This window comes from Erithacus rubecula (genome assembly GCF_903797595.1).
Source record: "Erithacus rubecula genome assembly, chromosome: 29".
Classification (NCBI taxonomy): domain Eukaryota; kingdom Metazoa; phylum Chordata; class Aves; order Passeriformes; family Muscicapidae; genus Erithacus; species Erithacus rubecula.
In genome coordinates this window covers 668332-683266 of record NC_136681.1, presented here as the reverse complement: position 1 = coordinate 683266, position 14935 = coordinate 668332, and the positions used below count along the sequence as shown (strand labels likewise).

Below are 14935 nucleotides of genomic sequence, written 5' to 3'. Positions count from 1 at the left end.
GTGACCCAGGTGTGACAGACCAGAATGACACAGCTGTGACAGACCTGAGTGACCCAGCTGTGACACACCTGAAGAGGATAAGAATGTTCCATAAACACAACAGAAATAAATACCTGGGTAATAGTTATATAAAAAGCTTGAAGAGAATAAAAAATGACCCAAAATGTATCTTCAGGGCTCAAAACCTGACTTTTTCAGAGTCATCAAAGGGCAGATATTTTGTATTTCCTGATGTGAAAAGGTGAATTTCCTGCCATCTTGCTGGGTTTTGAATTAGCTTTACACAGGCACTGTAAAACCACAAGGTATAAAATGGTGCTGGTGAATATTCCAGCTCATTTACTGCCCCTGGAAAGTGGCTTTAGCCAATGCAGTGCTTGGGGACAACCCCAGCTCCCCTGGCACAGGGTGGCACAGTCACCCAGGCTGCTCCCTGAGCAAGGAATTCCCAAAGACTGTCAATTCTGCTTTGTGTGATCCCACAGGGACTCTTCCACTTCAGTGCAGTGTCAGCTCAAGGCTCAGTTCATGATGAGAATGTGCCTGGAAACAGCTTCTGCAAGCCAGTCTGTGTGTTTATTAATCTGCCATATTCAGACTATTAATTTATGAGCACATTGTGCTGCCAGTGTCTGTTTAAGAGCAAAGTGGGAAATGCTGCATTTTAGTTCAGCAAATGCTGTGTGTGAGGCACTGCCTTGTGCCAGCCTAACCATGGCCTGTACTGGAGGGTGATAATTGTCCTTAGGGAAGAAGAAGGCTGTGCAGTGCTCAGAGCTGGGGACAGCTGCTCCTCCTCCCCCCAGGCTGGCTCCCCTGGCATAGGATGTGCACTGTCCCATCCTTGTTCCCACAGTGGGATCTCATGGGAAGCAGCCCCACAGGGGAATGATTTGAGGCCCTTTTTGTGTGCCTGCAGCCAGCATTGCTCTTGCCCTGCCTTGCTCAGGGTGAACACCAGCTGGTGGCAGCAGTTTGGTGGTGCAGGCTGTGACATGTTGGTGAAAGTTGTACCAAGAGGACCAAAGAGCAGGAGTCTGAGTTGAAGTGTCCAGGCTGACAGTGGAGCTGTAGGGGTCGTGCTGAGCTCTCTGGCTTTGTGCTGGGCCAGGCAAATCCTTGTTCCCTGCAGCTGGAGGCACTGGTGGCTCAGGGGAGCAGGTAGTGCCACCCCTGCTCTGCCTGGGTGTCCCACTGCCTGCCCAAGCTGAGGGCTCAGAGCTGGGCCAGTGAGGCTGGTGCTGCTGTAGGCTCAGTCCCAAAGGATGCTCTGGAGCACACCTGGATGAAGAATTCCTCTGCTGAGGAACCTGTTAAGCATCTCCTTGTTGTTGTTGTTGTTGTTGCCATGCAGTGTGAAGTGAGAATGTACAAAGGACTCTTTTTAGCTTTCCTTACCTCATTTTGTCCACCTGTTGCATTTCGATGAACAGATGATGTTTCTCTTTTCCTTAGAAAACTTTTAGGATGTCTTGTGGTATTTATTAACAGCCAGTCAGTCTTCTGCTCTCCCAAATGAATGTTTTGCTTACTGAGCCAGTGAAATTCTTTCCTTCCTCACGGAGGTGTTGAAAAATTCAGTAGCCCTGTCTCTAAAATTGAGCCACAGGTAAATAAAAATGCAAATCAAGGCCTTTGCCATCTGGAATAGCAGCTCCTATTCCTGCCCACTTTGATCACAGTTTATTTTGTTGTAACTCTCTTCCTCACCTGCAGAGACTCAGAGGGAAGCCCTGAGGATTTTGGGGGGGTTTAATGACCAAAGACCAGAGAGCTCCCAGCTCAGCACATGTTTCTGCCTGGCAGTTCTCAGAGAGATTCCACACATGGAAATTAGGCTGCACATGGAACATGCTGCAGCCAGAAAGGTTTTTTTCCCCTGGCTCTGCTGCAGAGGGGCTGTGGGCAGTTTTCTCCCAGATTTGTCATAGGCAGCACTCTGCAGTTCTCCCCAAGAGCCCATCAGTCCCTGGGCAGGGCCATCTGTGTGAGCTGGGGGGACCCTTCTGTCCAAAAAGCTGCCTGGACACCCTGTGCTGGGTCAGGCTCCCCCCAGCCACCAGCCAGAGCCTTTCCCAGTGGGCTGGAGCTCGTGGGCCCCACCAGAGCTGGGTGTGGAGCCTCCAGCCTAGCCCTGAGCTCTGCCTGAGCTGCAGAGTGAAGCCTCTGAGGCACAAAGCAAACCCACCCCAGTGCACAACTGGCCCTTCCCCTCCCTGGCTGTCCTGGGAGTCCTTGATGCCATCAGCAGGTGCCTGGTGGCTGTGTTGGATGGAGGGAGGGACTGAAATTAAGTAGCTTAAGTAGCAGGTGAGTGTTTAGCTGTGGCTAATTTTAGATCCTACCTGAATGTACCAAACTTGCCTCAAAGCATGGAGTCCCTCCTCCTCACCAGAAACAGGAAGAAGAAGAAACAGAAGTATTTGGGTTGGGAAAAGAAAGAAAGAAAGAAAACTCTTTGCCTTCAATTCAATTTCTGTAAATAGACATTTGAGTGGCAAACCCACATTTCCTCCCTTGTAGATTCTCTGTCTCTGCTGTACATATCCAGCTGCCTTGGGTTGTGGGGACCAGACTGTACCGTGTTTCTGTTGTGTGCTGTATGCAGAACATGTCTTACTTTTGTCTGTAGTGTTCTATAATTTGGGTTTTGTCTCTTTGCTTACTTTTTTTGTATCTCACCCTTTGAATAAAATCAAGTGCCCTACATTAAACAAATGGAATTACTGGTCTTTAGTTAAATCCATTGAGAACAGAGAACCCCTGTGGAAGTTAAGGGCTGGATGTACAAAGCAGAAAACCTCAGGGCTTAACTCGCCCTCTCCTGACCAGTGAGGCTGTTTTCAGGTCAGAGATTCAGCCTGTATTTCATTTCTCATGTTTCACCTGCCCTTTCCTAACTGTGATTTTTTCCTCTCTACAAGGAAGCCTGTGAAATCCCCCTAAGGCAGAGCTGTTTCTGTACCTTAATTCTTATTGAATAACCTTATTTAATCACCACAGAGACAGCTGCAGTCAGCACAGCCCATACATGACCCTGCTCAGTGAGTGTAACCCACATTCCACAGCCTCTGAAATTCAGCTGCTTTTCCAAGGAGGAGCCAGTGTGGGTGAGGCTGAGCTGAGACCAGGGTCAGGTCAGAGCAGTTCTGGGGGCTCAGGGTGAAACACCTGGCTGGCTGTGTGAGGGAATCCCATGGTGATAAAACACTGGCTGGAATCCCACCCTCTTCCTCTTGGATTCGTTTCCTCAGGGCTCTTCACCTCTCCAGGGCAGCAGCATCAAACTCCAGCCTTTATTTGCTTACACAAAGGCAGCAGCACAGGCTTTCCTCTCAAAACCTTCCCTGGACAAGAACCAGCACTGGAAGGTCCCCAGGCTCCTCTCTAGGGCCTGGAACTTGCAGTGTGGCCATGGCACAAGGCAAGGTGGGAGCAGGACTGCACAGAAACCTTTCAACCCTGCACAGTCTGTCGTACAAGCTGATTAATAAACCCCAGAAACCAGGAGGGCACAGGCATTTGGTTTGAATAAATGGCATTGCACTGACTGCTCCAGAATGATGCAAAGCAGCACCTGTTCTGTTACTTGTCCCAGACAGGTAAAAGCTATTGCTAATTGCAATAATATTGCTGATTGCCCTCCTCAGAAAGGCATAGCCAGAGCCAGGGGTGGGGTGAGGACAGAGCAGGCGACAGAGCCACCCCCCTGTGCACAGGAGGAGCAGGAGACACTGGGAGGCCCTTGGGAGCAGCACCCCTGACCTGGAGAGCTGCAGCTCCTGAGCCCTGGGTGCTCTCAGCAGCCCCCAGGAACCATCCCTGGGGCCAGAACAGCATCCCCAGGGCCAGAGCAGCATCCCCAGGGTCAGAGCAGCATCTCTGGGGCCAGAGCAGCATCCCTAGAGCCAGAACAGCATCCCTGGAGCCAGAGCAGCATCCCCAGGGCCAGAACAGCATCTCCAGGGCCAGAGCAGCATCCCCAGGGTCAGAACAGCATCCCTGGGGCCAGAACAGCATCCTTGGGGCCAGAGCAGCATCCCCAGAGCCAGAGCAGCATCCCTGGGGCCAGAACAGCATCCTTGGGGCCAGAGCAGCATCCCCAGAGCCAGAACAGCATCACTGGGGCCAGAACAGCATCCCCAGAGCCAGAACAGCATCCTTGGGGCCAGAGCAGCATCCCCAGGGCTAGAACAGCATCCCTGGGGCCAGAACAGCATCCCCGGGGCCAGAGCAGCATCCCCGGGGCCAGAGCAGCATCCCCAGGGCCAGAACAGCATCCCCAGGGCCAGAACAGCATCCCCAGGGCCAGAGCAGCCCCTCAGCACTGGCAGCATCATCTCCCTGAGGCTTTAAGGGTCTCAGCTTTAGTTGCAGCTGTCAGGATGTCCTGGGAAACATGGAAAAATGCAAATATGTTAAAATGCTGCCCAGGGATGGGAGCTCACCTCAGTGGGACACCCTGGCCAGTTGCAGCCGAGCTCTGCACAGCCCAGTGCACTGCAGGAGCCAGGGGACAGTGCTGTCCTTGCCCTCTGCTCCTGCTCTGCTGGCGCAGCCAGACGTGGATGGAGCTGCACAGCTCCAGCCCAGCAGGAGAGCTGCTTCTGCCAGCCTGGCTCCAAAACCACTGTGTGCTTCCAAAGAGGCCATTCCTGACCTGCTCCTCTGCATTTGTCCAATGATTGGGATACAGCACTTAAAGGAAGAAAAGCCTCACCAGGATGGTGCATTCAGAGCTGAGGAGGTTTGCCAGGTTGGCCCAGCCCCCCAGGAAAATCAGACCCACAAATCAGACAGGACATGACTCCTTCCCCCTCCTCAGGCTCATTCTTCCTTGTTTAGGTCATAAACTCTGTTCCCATGGTCCTCACAAATTCCCATGGAAAGGAGCTGAAGCAAACAGGCTGTGCAGGGAGCCAGGATGCTGCAAGGCAGCGAGCCTGGGCAGACTGGGGCACTGAGAGTGCCCTGAGCCAGCCCAGTGAGGCTCCCCAGGGCACTGGGGCCATGTGCAGGACAGGGCCAGACTGGGGGCAGGGCACCCAACCTCCTTATTCAGGGCAAAATTACCAAATTATCGAATTACCTGCACAGGCAAACCCAGCTGCACCAAAGAGCAGCAACCAGCAAACCTGCAGGGGAGCAGCTGGGCCCTCCCAGCACCTCTGCATCCCCTCCCAGCATCCCTGCATCCCCTACCAGCTCCTTTCCATCCTCTCCCAGCTCCTCCATCCCCTCCCAGCTCCTCCATTCCCTCTCTCCATCATTCCTTGCCCCAGGGAGGGGCCCCCAGAGGGGCCAGTCCAGCTCTGCCTGCACAGCTCAGTGTCCCCAGCAGGGCAGGGCAGGGGACAGGCAGGGGCTGCAGGGCTGGCACAGCCTCTCCTGTCCCCAGCAGGGATCCCTGGGAGGAAGGACCGGCTGCCTCTCCTGTCCCTGCTGTGCCCAGGACCTGTTCTCCCCCTCCCTGTGGCTGCTCTGGCCCCTGGGCTGGGCAGGACTCACAAGGAACATTGGCATCCCCAGGGATGTGCCTGGAGTGGCTCTGTGACCAGAGCCACCCTCCCTCCACTGCTGGGAAAAGCCAGCTGGAGCCACAAAAGCTCCTCTGCAGCTCGAGGCCAGCACAAACAGAGCAGCCCCTGTGGTCACAGCCACTCTGAGCACCCAGGGACTCAGATTCCTGCTGCATTTCCTGCAGCAGCTCCTTTCCCCAGCTGCAGCTGCTGAGCATGAGAATTCTGCTGTGCCCAGACAGCCCCAGCTGCCCTGCCCTGCCTGGAGCCCCACACCAGGACAGGCTGTCCCTGCTCAGGCTGCCCCAACCCCCCTGGAGACACAAAACCCTCCAGCCATCAGCCCTGCCATCCAGGGGGATTCCAGAGTGCACAAAGCTGGGCAGGATCCATGCAGGGAAAATTCCCACTGGGCCAAAGCATGAGGAGGGACAGGTCCCTGTGAGCCAGGGGAGGTGGGACAGCCCTTTGCTGACACAGGAGAGCCATTCTCCTCCTCCTGCTCTCCACCTGAGCCTGGCACAGCCACTTCCCCTCCCTCAGCAATGCTCAGACAGAGCCCGAAGTCCTGAATGCCCCGAGTGCCTCTGGGGATGGATGCAGTGGCTCCAGGATGTCCCCACAGGAGCCCAGCCAGGCCAGGCAGGGGCTGCTGTTTATTCTTTATTGTCTCTGTTCAGTGGATCACTCCCTGTCCCGGGGCTGTTGTTTTTCTGTCCCTGTTCAGTGGATCACTCCCTGTCCCGGGGCTGTTGTTTTTCTGTCCCTGTTCAGTGGATCACTCCCTGTCCCGGGGCTGTTGTTTTCTTTATTGTCTCTGTTCAGTGGATCACTCCCTGTCCCGGGGCTGTTGTTTTCTTTATTGTCTCTGTTCAGTGGATCATTCCCTGTCCCGGGGCTGTTGTTTTTTATATTTACTCTGTTCAGTGGATCACTCCCTGTCTGGGGCTGTTGTTCCATTGCTCCCTGTCCCTTTTGCAGGTCGACCGAATCGCTGCCTCCAGAGACTGAGCACCAGCACTGCCCAGAGCTGCTGCAGCACCCGAGGAGCAGGAGCCAGGGGGAGCAGGGACAGCCAGAGCTGCCAGGGTGACACTGCCCAGGGTGACACCATCTCCATGTGACACCATCTCCAGGGGTGACACCGTGCCCAGGGTGACCCCAACCCAAAGGTGACATTGGCATGGAGGTGATGCCACCCCAAGGGTGACACCATGCCCAGGGTACCACCACCCCAAGGGTGACACTATCTCCAGGGTGACACCATGCCCAGGGTTACACTGACCCTGGGGTGACACTGTCCCTGAGGTGACTCCATCTCCAGGGTGACACCAGCCCTGGGGTGACACCAACCCAAAGGTGACATTGGCACTGATGATGCCACCCCAAGGATGACACCATGCCCAGGGTAACACCAACCCTGGGGTGACACCATCTCCAGGGTGACACCATCTCTAGGGTGACACCAACCCAAAGATGACATTGGCACTCAGGTGATGCCACCCCAAGGGTGACACCATCTCCAGGGTGACACCAGCCCTGGGGTGACACCAACCCAAAGGTGACATTGGCACTGACACTGGCACTGAGGAGATGCCACCCCAAGGTCACAGCACCCCTGGCTCAGCCCAGGCCCCCAGGCCCCCCAGGCCCCCTCTGCCCCACAGCCCAGCCCAGCAGCCACGTGTGAGAACATTTAGCACTGAGCAAACCTGGAGCCACCCTGGGGAGTGACACTCAGAGCCCACTCTGCTCACTGGCTGTGCTTAGCACTGCAGGTCTTGTCTTGTTTGTAGGTTTTAAACAATAAAAGCCTCCAAAGGTGATATTGGTTTTTAGAGCAATTGCTGAGTGTGAGTGCTTTGCTTTAGAAAACCAGGTTGTCTCTTCTCAGAGGGTTCCTTCCCTCCTTGGCTCCTGCAGCCCCAGGAGCAAAGCCAGGCTCACCCTCCCTGCTCCCCTTTCCTGACACCTCTGAGGGCCAAATTTCCCCCTTGTGGCTCCTTCAGATAGAGCTGAGGGCTGGGCCCTCAGTCCTGGGGTGCCTATGTCACAAGGCTGGATCATCCTGCACTTTGTTCAGCAGCCCAGTTAGACACAAACACCCCAACCCAGCCCCAAAGCCACTGAGACTTCCACAGCAGCTCCTGGGAACAGGGAAACCTTGCACAGGGTCAGATCAGGATTCCAAGGCTGTGTGGAGCAGAGGAGCAGAGCCTTGGTACCCACCAGAGCTGGGGAGCCCAGCATGAGTCAGCTGCTCTGATGGAAATGATGTTAAAAATTAATGCAGAGCACCAGCCCAGACTGGGCTGACAGAGCAATGCTGGGAAAAGCTTTGATGCTCTGGCACAGAGCAAAGCAGGGCAGTGTCCCAGGCTGGCCCAGCCCCTCCTGCTGCTGCTGCAGATGGAGCAGCTCTGGGAGAAATGCAGACAGAGACCCATCCCCATTCCTGCTGGGCACAGACCCCATCCCATTCCTGCCTGGGCACAGACCCCATCCCCATTCCTGTCTGACCCAGAGACCCCATCCCCATTCCTGCCTGGGCACAGACCCCATTCTCATTCCTGCCTGGGCACAGACCCCATCCCATTCCTGCTGGGCACAGACCCCATCCCCATTCCTGCTGGGCACAGACCCCATCCCATTCCTGCCTGGGCACAGACCCCATCCCATTCCTGCTGGGCACAGACCCCATCCCCATTCCTGTCTGACCCAGAGACCCCATCCCCATCCCATTCCTGGGCACAGACCCCATTCTCATTCCTGCTGGGCACAGACCCCATCCCCATTCCTGCTGGGCACAGACCCCATCCCATTCCTGCTGGCCCCCCCAGCTCCTCCCTGTCCCTGGGCAGCAGCTCTGGAATCCCACAGCTCATCCCTCCCTTCCCTGCTGCATGAAGGGGGGAGGAGGGAGCAAACCCAAACCAAACCCACATCCTGGGGCTGCAGTGCAGAGATTTATCACTGAGCTGGCTGCAGACAGACAGACAGACAGAAGGATAGACAGACAGACAGACAGACAGACATCCCCAGCTGATGATGCTGCCTCGCTGTCTCCCCGTGGAATTCACTATGATTAAATCACATTCCACCAGCAGCAGAGAGGCAGGGAAGAGCAGTCAGGAATTTCTGGCCAGGAAATGGATGGGAAGAGGAGGGGAAATGGCTGGGTGAAGGATGTGAGCAGTCTGTGCTCTGCCCTCTCCACAGCCACAGGGGGGTCCCTGCAGGGTCTCCATTCCCTGTCCCCTCTCTCCCAGCTGAGCCCAGGAGCAGCTGCCACCACTGCAACCCAAAGGCATTTTCTCCAAACACAGAGGGGAGCACAGGGAAAGTGTCATAAATGAGAAACAAAAAGTCTGGCTATTCAGCAGAATTTAGATTGCTTTATTTTATATAGATGGAGGAAGCAGCTCTGGGGAAGGTGAGGGGTCACCGCCCACTCCACGCTCCCTCAAACTTCGCTTTGCAGCTTCTCTTCACAGTCTGGTTTTCTCCTCATCATCAATAATTGTTGGGGTTTTGCTGTCTCATTTCTGCCAGGTAAGCAGTGGTGGTCCAAAAACATCTGTGAAGTCTCTGGGTGATTTGTCAGGTCTCAGAGATAAACATCTGTTCTTGGTAGATAAAACCGGTGAAAATTGGGCTATAGGAAAGTCTGGTTTTCAAGCAGGTAGTAGATACAACTTATTTAGAAAACTCAGTATTCATAACAGGGGGATTTAAAACAATGAATGGCAGAAATCAGAAAGTCTGGTCTCAGGGATAGGCTGCAATTGATTACACAAAGGCAGGAAATCTGATTTTGCAGAATCTGCTGGGCTGTGTGAAAACCTTGTTTTGCAAGCTGTCAGTATATACAACTTATTTAGAAACATAATATTGACAACAGGGGGATTTAAAACAATGATTTAATCATATATTTTCCTTTCTCTAGTGTCATGCTTCACTTCAGACCTAAGTATTCTGGTTTATACAAACCCCAATACTTCTATGATTAACACGAATCTTTTGTCAATTACCACGAAAGGAACATCTCAGAGAGTTCCCTGACACTGCTGAAACCTCCCCAAATGAGCTCAGAGCCCTTCCCAGTCACTTTGGCTCAGAATTATCCCAGAGGGCTGCCTTGAGCTCCTGTTGGGGCTTAGCTGCTGTTGGGGTTTGTGTGCAGCAGAGCTCCCATCACTGCAGGGATGTCCCCAGCTGGCACTGGGAGAACTGGGGAGGAAAGTCTCCAAAACCACCCTGAGCCTCCAGCCGTGAGCACCCAAAGCCTTTAGAGAAGGGGTCAGTCTGGAAATGTGACCCTGCCAAGATGCTTTAGATGTCTGCAGCAGAGCATAAAGTAACAGTTGTCAGCTTGAAAAACATATTAGACCTTAAAAAGGCCTCTGGTAAAAAGGAAGAGAAAAAAAAGTGGGGAGAGAGGAGGGAGAAAAAATTGTTTATTTTTCAGTTTTGGCCAGACCACAGTTGTCATTATTGTTGCAAATATTCTTTTCAGATAAATAATTTGCTGTTGTTGTTTTGTTTTCAAACAAATATAACCAACAAAGCTCCCTTGTTTAAAGCCTAGGTCTGAAATACTTTGTAGGGAAACAAAAATATTTCCTCTGGGGACTCAGCACTCTCCTTCCTTAAACACCCCAGCAGTCCTGGAGAGGTGACAAGAGGTGACAAGAAGTGACTTGGCTCTCCCAGCAGGAGCTCAGGAGCTCTGCCCTGCACACCCCAGCAGTGCCACCCGTGCCACATCTCCCTGTGTCCCTGTGTCCCTCAGTCCCCGTGTCCCTGTGTCCCTGTGTCCCTGTGTCCCTGTGTCCCTCAGTCCCTGTGTCACTCAGTCCCTGTGTCCCTGTGTCCCTCAGTCCCTGTGCCTCTGTGTCCCTGTGATCCTCAGTCCCTGTGTCCCTGTGTCCTTGTGTCCCTGATGTCCCTGTGTCCTTGTGTCCCTGTGTCCCTGTGTCTCTGTGTCCCTGTGTCTCTGTGTCCCTGTGTCCTCAGTCCCTGTGTCCCTGTGCCTCTGTGTCCCTGTGTCCTTGTTTCCCTGTGTCCCTGTGTCCCTGTGTCTCTGTGTCCTTGTGTCCCTGATGTCCCTGTGTCCTTGTGTCCCTGTGCCTCTGTGTCCCTGTGTCCCTGTGTCCCTGTGCCTCTGTGTCCCTGTGTCCTTGTGTCCCTGTGTCCCTGTGTCCCTGTGTCCCTGATGTCCCCATGTCCCCATGTCCCCTGTGTCCCACCCCAGGGTCAGCAGGAACTTTCTCCCTCCCTGGCAGCCCCAGCAGTGATTCCTGTGATTCCCCCTCCCTGCCTCTGGAGCTGTTGTGCTGTGGCAGCTCAGAGGTGTCACAATTCCTTCTCCAAGCCTGGCTTTGGCTCCCTGGGGATGGTTTATGGTGCTGCACCCCCCCCGGCCTGCCAACACTGATCAAAGATCCTCAAACCAGCAAGGTCCCTGCAGCTCCCCGAGGATCTGTGTTCATCCTGCCCAGCCAAGGCTCTGCTTTCCCCAGCAGCCTCTGCCTTCTTTTTTCTCCCTCACATTCAGGTCTGTTTCTTATTTATTTAATTTGGTGTTGTGGGAATGTAAAAATGTGTCCCAGTGGATGAGGCTGGTGGCCTGGGTGGTCCCACACTTGGCTCAGCCCGTGCCTGAGCCAGCCAAGCTGCTGCAGCCAGAAATCCCTTGGAAGGGTGGGAAGGGTTCCAAAAACCTCCCTGCAGGGCACAGAGGGCAGGATGCCCTGGCAGCTGTGCCCAGACAGGCAGGGAGGGACAGACCCCTCTGGAGATGGCAAAAAATGAAAAAACAGGGAAATCTGGGCTGGCAAATGGCAGAAGAGGGGAGCAGGAGCCTCTGGTGCTGCAGCATGGCCAGGAGGGAGACTGGCCCCAGATCCTGCCTGCTCCAGAGAGCATCTGGATGTTTACAGGACCAGGAATCTGCTAACAGGAATTGATCCTGGGTTTCTTCACCACTCAGTTGTGCCAGCCCACAGGGAGCAGCAGCAGAGCCACGTGTAAAGACAGAGGGACCCAGGACAAATTTGCTGAACATTTTTCTTGGGGTTTTTTTTGCCTCTGATGGCTGAGGGTGTCACATGTAACCTCAGTTCACCCACTGCCACAGCCAGGAATTCAAGCTGCGTTTCTCTGTGTTATCTGGGTCAATGCAAATTTTCTCAGTCTTCAAAAAAGCATCTTACAAGATTCTCCTGCAGCTGCAGAGGAGCAGCAAGGGTTTGCTGTTGTGTCTGGGGAGGAGCTGCTGGCACGGGAGGGTCTCAGAGCACCCAGACCCAAATCACAGCTCTGCCAGCAACTCCTCCTTTCACCCTTACTGGACAGGTTATTTTCCTCCACATGGTTCTTTAATGAAAAAGCAGACTGATTTCATTTTGCAAGTGGATTATTTTTGCTGGATTATCTCAGGCTGGGGGAGCAGCCTGGAGCAAGACACCCCAACCCCTCCCCAGACAGGGACAGGCAGAGGCAGACAAGTGAGGATGACTTCAGGATTTGACCTTCTGGGCTGGACTGCTTAAAAAAACAAACAAGAACGTGTCAGATGCTACTGCAATGATTTCAGTGGTTTTCAGCAGATGGAAAACTCTCCAATTTCCATGACAGGCTGTGGCACAGTGTCCTGGTTTGGAGGAAAGGTGTCTGCCAATAAAGGCAGAAGCTTTTCTTTTGAAATGGAGAATGTAAACCCCCTCCCTCCAAATTATTATTATATTTTGAAATTAAGGGGCTCTCAGGCAATGATATGGGAATTAGGAATAACAGTTCTTTACTGGGAAAATTAAAATAGAAATGCAGTATTACAAAGAACAATCCCAGCCCTGCCAGAGTCAGAATCCAAGCTGACACCCGTCAGTCAGTCAGGGTGGTGGCAGCAGTCCCATTCCATAGTGGCTGCATCCTCCTGCAGTGGCAGATGTGGCTCAGCTGGAGCAGTGCTCCTGGAGAAGGTGCAGTTTCCTCTGAAGCTCCAGGGATGATGTGGAAAGGTCTGGCTTTCCTCTGGAATCCAGTGGAAAGAAGGTGCCTTGCTGTCCAAAATCTCAGTTTTTATCTGGGTAGGAAATGTTTGTCTCCTCCCCTGGGTGGAGCATCTCCCAGTGGGATGATATAATTTTATCAGTCATGCCCTGGGACTCACTGGCCATGAACAGGAGATATCTCCTGGAAGGAGGATGGGCTGTGGAAAGATAAAGATGATTGCCCAGCTGGTTTAGAGATGGCCCATTAGCAGATAATATGTGCCAGGAGATCAGGGTCACTGCCACACCCAGTTTTTAACAATGGCCCATTAACAGGAGATATCTCCCACAGGGATAAGAATTGCTGCCACACCCAGTTTTTAACAATGGCCCGTTAACAGGTGATACCTCCTGGATGAAGGGAGGGTCATGGGAAGGATAAAGATGATTGCCCAGCTGGTTTAAAGATGGCCCATTAGCAGATAATATGTGCCAGGAGATCAGGGGCACTGCCCCACCTGGTTCAACAGATGAGGACAGAATTCACATTTCTGGCCACACCCTGTACTGCAACCCAAGACACACAGGAGGCTGTGATCACTTCCAGCATCTCACACCCCCAGAAATTCATCCTGCCCCCAGAAAAGTTACAGCTGCCAAATTCACACCAGAACAGGAGCTCCCAGGCTGTGTCCCATGGGATCAGCTCTGGCAGCCCATGGAATGCTGCCCCAGCAGCCCAGGCTGGCCCCTTGCCCTGGGCACAGCTAAAATCCCCCCATTCATTGGGGGTGTTGTTGTTTCTCCACATCAGCTGCTGCTGTGGTTACAGGAGCCCTTTGGAGCAGGGAGGGGGAGGCCCCTGCATGTGGGGAGGGTATTTCCAGCTGTTTCATCCTTGCATCCTTTTATTTAAGGGATTTAGGGGCTCACAGGTGCCCATGCCTTCAATAAAACCTGGGAATCAATCCCAACCTCCTCCTCAGGCCCCTCAGTCTGAAGAATCTGTGCAGCACAGAAATTTTCATTCTGTCTGGCCCCAGGCACTGCAGAGTCTAAAATTCTCAGTTTCCCAGAGGAAACAGCCCCAGCTTTGTCCCCACAGGTCCCAGCCATGGATATTCCGTGGGATGTTCTGTGGGAATGCTGACAGGCAGGCAGAGCTTGCCAAGGCCAGAGGTGCTCCCAGCTCCCATGGCAGCAGGAGCAGACTGAAGGAATGCAGACACCTCCTGCTCCTGGCTTTTCCCTTCCCAGAGACCTTCAGTGGAGTAAAATACACCAGAACTCCAGGAACAGCTTGAGGGGGGATCCCCACACTGGCCACAGGGGAGAGGGAGAAGCACAAAGCATCTTCTGCAGGCAGCTGAAGCCTCTCACACCCACAGGAGATGCCAGGGAGGATTTGAAGTGGGGATGGAAAGTGGAGTTCAGAAATCCCCAGCTTTTCTTGCAAGTAGGAGTTATCTCATTGCTAAGTTCAGTTTTCCACTCCCTGTGGTATTTTTACATGCTATGGTTTCTCCATCCCTGTTAATTCCTCCAGCTCTGGAAAAGGTCCCATGATTTAATTCCTCCAGAATTCCCTGCTCAGGCTGCAGCTCTGGGCAGAGCCAGGATGTCCCCTGGGTGGAGGGGACAAGTCCTGCACCATCAGGGACATCTTATTTTGGGGGATAACTGCACTGACCTTGTGGATGAGAAAACATTTCCCCTCCTGCTCTGCACCTTTCCAATATATTTTTCCTTCCCACATTACCAGGAAGGACCCTGCAAAACATTTAACTGTTAAAAAATACTTAAATAATCTACAAGTTCTGGCAATGTGCTACAGACTTTCAGCCACTGTCTGCATCCAGGATGATATATTTTACAGCTCATATTATTTTTACAAGTTATTTTATAGCTGTTTCTGAAATAAAAAAGATGCATTAGACTGTTCAGCAGCAGAGAGGATGCTCTGGCTGAGTCCCCCTGGCATTTCCATCAGCCCCACACAAACCCTTATCTATGACCCATAGATTTGGGCTTTCTCTGCCAAATTTAGGAAGAAAAAAGCAATTTCTCTGCCTGCCCAGAGAGGAGCTCCTCAGGTTTCCCAGGGCAGAGGGGAACAAGCAGGATCCACTGCAGGGAGAGCCCTGGGAGCAGCCCCCAGCCCCAGCCCCTGCTGCTCCCCTGCCCACCTGGGCTCCCTGGGCTGGAGCTGTGTGTCCAGAGGGACAAAGCCAGGACAGAGCAGCCTGAAACGAAGAGAAATCCCTGCAGCACTCCCCATTTGGGCTCCTTGCAGCTGCCCCAGCCCCATGCTGGTGTTCCCCAGCTCCCTGCTCCACAGAGGAGCTGGTGCCATGGCTGTGCCACCCCCAACCCATCGCTGAGCCCCTCGTGAGCCCCCCTGAGCCCAGCCCTGCTCCCTGC

At 53.5% G+C, this 14935-nt stretch overlaps 1 protein-coding gene across 4 annotated transcripts in view; it reads left to right on the top strand.

Moving 5' to 3' along the window:
• Window positions 1-7357, top strand: part of GFPT1 (glutamine--fructose-6-phosphate transaminase 1) — a 37849-nt gene extending 30492 nt beyond the window's left edge. For 2 of the 4 annotated variants that reach the window (XM_079329019.1, XM_079329018.1), the window contains one exon: window positions 34-2718. Coding sequence is in view for 2 of the 4 variants with exons in the window: in XM_079329021.1 (XP_079185147.1) it covers window positions 6501-6530 (30 nt within the window). In the remaining 2 variants the exon portion in view is untranslated. Of the gene's footprint in view, window positions 1-33; window positions 2719-6500; window positions 6777-7125 lie in introns of those variants that run through there. The other 2 variants (XM_079329021.1, XM_079329020.1) reach the window with 2 other exon arrangements.
• The last annotated feature ends 7578 nt before the right edge of the window (window positions 7358-14935 follow it).